The sequence below is a fragment of the Frieseomelitta varia genome, unplaced genomic scaffold (genome assembly GCF_011392965.1).
Source record: "Frieseomelitta varia isolate USP_RPSP 00005682 unplaced genomic scaffold, Fvar_1.2 scaffold_1594, whole genome shotgun sequence".
Taxonomy (NCBI): Eukaryota; Metazoa; Arthropoda; class Insecta; order Hymenoptera; family Apidae; genus Frieseomelitta; species Frieseomelitta varia.
In genome coordinates this window covers 1-4,345 of record NW_025109299.1, presented here as the reverse complement: position 1 = coordinate 4,345, position 4,345 = coordinate 1, and the positions used below count along the sequence as shown (strand labels likewise).

The window sequence follows — 4,345 nt, the reverse complement described above, 5'->3', positions numbered from 1 at the left end:
TCTCGTGCGTAGTCACCTCCTCGTGGTGAGACCTGGTAATTGATATCGTTTTACAAACATTAAAGTTTGTAAAACGTTATCGAGCTAAGTTAGAGTAAAACGATAGACTTTAATGTTTGTGAAACGATGTCAAGCTAAGAACTACGCAACGCACAGTTCAGTTTAAATCGTGAAAATTTCGTTCCATTCTTTATTTCACGATCTAAACTGAACTGTAGGTACAATTGATAAGTAAACTATTTTACCCCCCGGTGGGGCAACGATGGACGACGATGGATCTAGCAGAGACATGTTGGGACGACGAGGGATCACGCAGGGACATCGTGGGATGCGTGCGTCTTAGCTTTAAGTTGCGTGCGTTTAGTTAGTATTTAATCATAAGATTAAATTAGCATCATAAGTCAGTGAATATTTATCATAGGTTAGTCTATCATAAGTTAATATCTGTAAATTCTGTAGAATGATACGCTTTAGATTTTTAATGAATATTTCAAAATATATGATTTGATAAAATGCAACAGACCTATTCCATGTTTCCTTTTGGTTAAATATTTGGTCCATTCTAAATATATATTTTATATATATATATATATATATATATATATATATATATATATATAAATATTTTATATATTATTACATTATTATTAGGTTACGATGGATTTGGTTATTTCTGTCGTACCACGGCGACTAATGGAACGTCGAAATGTCAAGAACACGAGCTATTTCAATTATCAAACGAACGCTGATGATTATTACTACCGCGATCGTTGAAAGATTGATGTATAATCTATCCTCCTCGATCCAATATCTCGAGAAAAGTCTCCAATTAAACTATTTAAATTACTGCTTATCTACAATCGACCAAGAGATTAATAATAATAGATATCTAGGCGGAGAGAAATCACGGTGGATTCGACTTGGAGGTTCATTTGGCATTTCCAATTGGCGATTGGAAATTTCTGTCAAGGGAAGGACGAGGGAAGAACGAGGGAAGAAAGAAGGCTTCAAGTTTCTTTGTGGAATTACCGTTTGACGAACGCCGTTTCCTATCATTGCGCTGTCGACACTGACAAAGACGAATCTCTCCTCGCCATCGTCGATGATGAATGCACGGGAGAACGTTCGAAGATGAAGTCCTGATCCCTTCTGATCCATTTTCGCGTAGCCCATCTGGAAAACAAACAATCCTACGTGATCCACCGCACGAACCGCAAGGAAACAACGATTGTTTCTTTCGTTTGTTTGTTGCTCTCTATCGGACATTGTTTCGTCTCGAGGCGACGCCGTGGATTTCCGTCCGAGGGAAATCGTTCGTTCCCTCCCTCGTTTGAGAATGCCACGGACGCGAACAATAAAAAAATTTCCGTACCAACGATAAATAAGCAATATACAGTGAGGAAACTGTGGAAATACGTATAATTCAGTAGGATACAATGTCAGGAAAAGTGCAGTTGCAAAAATAAGAACATTAAATGTTAAAAATATTAAAAATAAATAAATATTGAATGTTAATAAATATTATAAATAAATAAATATTAAAAATAAATAAATATTAAATGTTAATAAATGTTAATAAATGTTATAAATGTTAAATGTTAATAAATATTAAATGTTAATAAATATTTTAAATAAGTAAATATTAAATGTTAATATTATTAAATAAATATTAAATAAATATTAAAAATAAATAAATATTAAATGTTAATAAATATTATAAATATTAAATATTAATAAATATTCTAAATAAGTAAATATTAAATGTTAATAAATATTAAAAATAAATAAATATTAAATGTTAATAAATATTTTAAATAAGTAAATATTAAATGTTAATAAATATTAAATAAATATTAAAAATAAATAAATATTAAATGTTAATAAATATTATAAATAAATAAATATTAAATATTAATAAATATTATAAATAAGTAAATATTAAATGTTAATAAATATTAAAAATAAATAAATATTAAATATTAGTAAATATTATAAATAAATAAATATTAAATATTAATAAATATTAAAAATAGCGAATCAATGTTATCAGAATTTCAAAGTAACTCGGACAGTAAGAGAATTGTTTATCTGTGTGGAAGCTCGAAAATAGCAAACGATGATAATTAGATCGAGCTGTTTACGTGGATGGATCTTTCACTAGTTCAAGAGAGGAAGCTCTTGAATTGCACACCAGGTGAAGAAACGATGAAAATTTTCCTAGGTTTTCTATCGATCATTAGACGTGTGTTTCGGTCAAGAAACTCACGTATTTCATAATTATTTAATTTTCAGTTGATTTGTGACCTGATTCTTCCAACCACGATTTGTCTCTCAATTTATTCTACTGTACGAAGAATTTGAAGAATTCAACGAATTTGAAAAATTTAAAGAATTCAAAAAATTTAAAGAATTTACATAATCTGTTAATAAAATTAAAGAATTTGAAGAATCTAAAGAATCTAAAAAATTTAAAGTATTTGAAGAAGCTGAAGAACTTTAACTATTTTAAAAAATTTTAAGGATTTTTAAGAATTTTATGGAATCGAAGAATTTGAAGAAGTTGAAGAATTTTAAGGATTCGAAGAATTTAAAGAATTTGAAGAGTCGGAGGGAGGTTAATACTGACAAAAACGATTTCAGCGACGGGTCCAGTGGTGTCTGCTCTGCCCACGCCGACGCTGTAAGAGGCGATTGCACCCGGCAGCGCGGCCAGCAGCAGCCATGTCGAGAGCACCGCGAGAATTTTCGAGCGTCCTTGTCTCGGCGACTCCATTCAGCTTTCCTCTCTGCCGCCAGTCTGCTCCCGCTGAAATCAAACGATCCACTGTCTCTCGTCAGCTGTTTCAACTCGGCTTAACGTTATCGTTACCCATCCGGAGATAAACGATCGCGATCAAAAGTCGAATATCCGACACGTTTTCTCTGTTCGTCGTTAAGCGCGATATTCATCGTTAAAAAGATGGAAAAGAGGGATTCATTATGGTTTTGCAAGTTCACGCTGTGTGAATCGTATAACTTTGTACTTAGGACTGATGAGATACGCTTTGATTGTAGTTTCTAAGCTCTAAAAAGAAAAAGAGAATCAGAGAATCGACGAAATTGATCGACGAGGATAATTAGTTGGTCGAAAGGGGGAATTTTGTGGAGGAGTTTCTTCTCTTTCTCAATTTTTAGTTATTGTTTAGTTAACAATGAGAATATGCTATTTAATGCGTGAAAGAGACGTGCTTTTAGACGCATTTACATCGATGTCATTTAATTATATTTATTATATTATAATATTCTTTTGAATATTATAATAATATTATAATTATATTTATTATTATAATATAATGTTTATTACTATAATAATAATATAATAATAATATTATAATAATAAATATAATATATATATTTATTATTATAATATAATATTATACTATAATAATAAATATAATATATATAATATTTATTATTTATTATTATATCATAAATTTAATTATATTTATTATTATATTATAATATTCTTTTGAAGAATATTATATTATAATATTCTTCAAAATTTTCACCTCTCACGAACAAGCGAGTATTCATTACAATAACAATTATGATGAATTACTGTACATATGAAGATTGGGATGAAGAAATTAATTAAATTCAAATATAAGGAAATTAATTAAATTGCGACGAAGCAACACAATCGATAGTCAATAGTGGCTTATGAATATATATATATATAGTATAAAATAATAAAGTATTGGAGGAAACAAGTATTGTCAAGTATCGTTAATTCGATTTTTCTCTCTCTTCTTCTTAGCTGCCGGCTAAGAAGAATCGCCAGAAGAAAATGAAATTGAAAGCAAAAGAAATCACTTGAAGAGAAAGAAAACGTTTAAAGAGAGAGAGAGAGAGAAAAAAAACAAATGAGAAGATCGGTAATCGGCGTCGGGGGTAATTTACCGTGCAATCGATTGCTACCTCGATCCACAGAATGTTCCATAGAATGAGAAACAAAGCGTCAAGATGGCGGATGAAAGATGGCGCGCACTTGCAGGAAACCTAACCTAAATCCTCGACGCGAGTACGCGAGCTTCATTATGAACAGCGATTAACGCTAATCGGTGGCAGGCACCAGGTTCTCCACAAAGCTCCCGCGTGCTTCCTACGTGCTTCCATGATTCATCCTTTCGGCTTAATTCCTCGTCAGTTGCGACACGTCGTCAGAAACAAATTAATAATAATTAGACTTGGACTGGTGGCTACGTTATCGGCTCTGCGCCGTGTGCGTATAGTGATTATGATAATTTATATTTATATCACAATACTATAAATAAATAATAACTCCGTAATTAATTTTAGTTGTTTA

General features: G+C 31.0%; 1 protein-coding gene across 1 annotated transcript; it reads right to left on the bottom strand.

The window, feature by feature from the left end:
* Positions 1-664: 664 nt before the first annotated feature.
* Positions 665-2,841, bottom strand: LOC122536845 (neutral ceramidase-like). The gene is made up of 2 exons (XM_043669562.1): positions 2,627-2,841; positions 665-1,173 (listed from the first exon to the last, which is right to left on the bottom strand). Exons 1-2 carry the CDS (start codon positions 2,771-2,773, stop codon positions 844-846), a joined length of 477 nt encoding a protein of 158 aa, XP_043525497.1. The 5' UTR covers positions 2,774-2,841; the 3' UTR covers positions 665-843.
* Between the last annotated feature and the right edge of the window lie 1,504 nt (positions 2,842-4,345).

Excerpts from the sequence above, each read along its gene's own strand:
- LOC122536845 (XM_043669562.1), bottom strand. The coding sequence starts at position 2,773 with ATGGAGTCGCCGAGACAAGGACGCTCGAAAATTCTCGCGGTGCTCTCG. Across the intron at positions 1,174-2,626 it reads CCGTCGCTGAAATCGTTTTT|ATGGGCTACGCGAAAATGGA; the intron begins GTCAGTATTAAC and ends TTTGTTTTCCAG.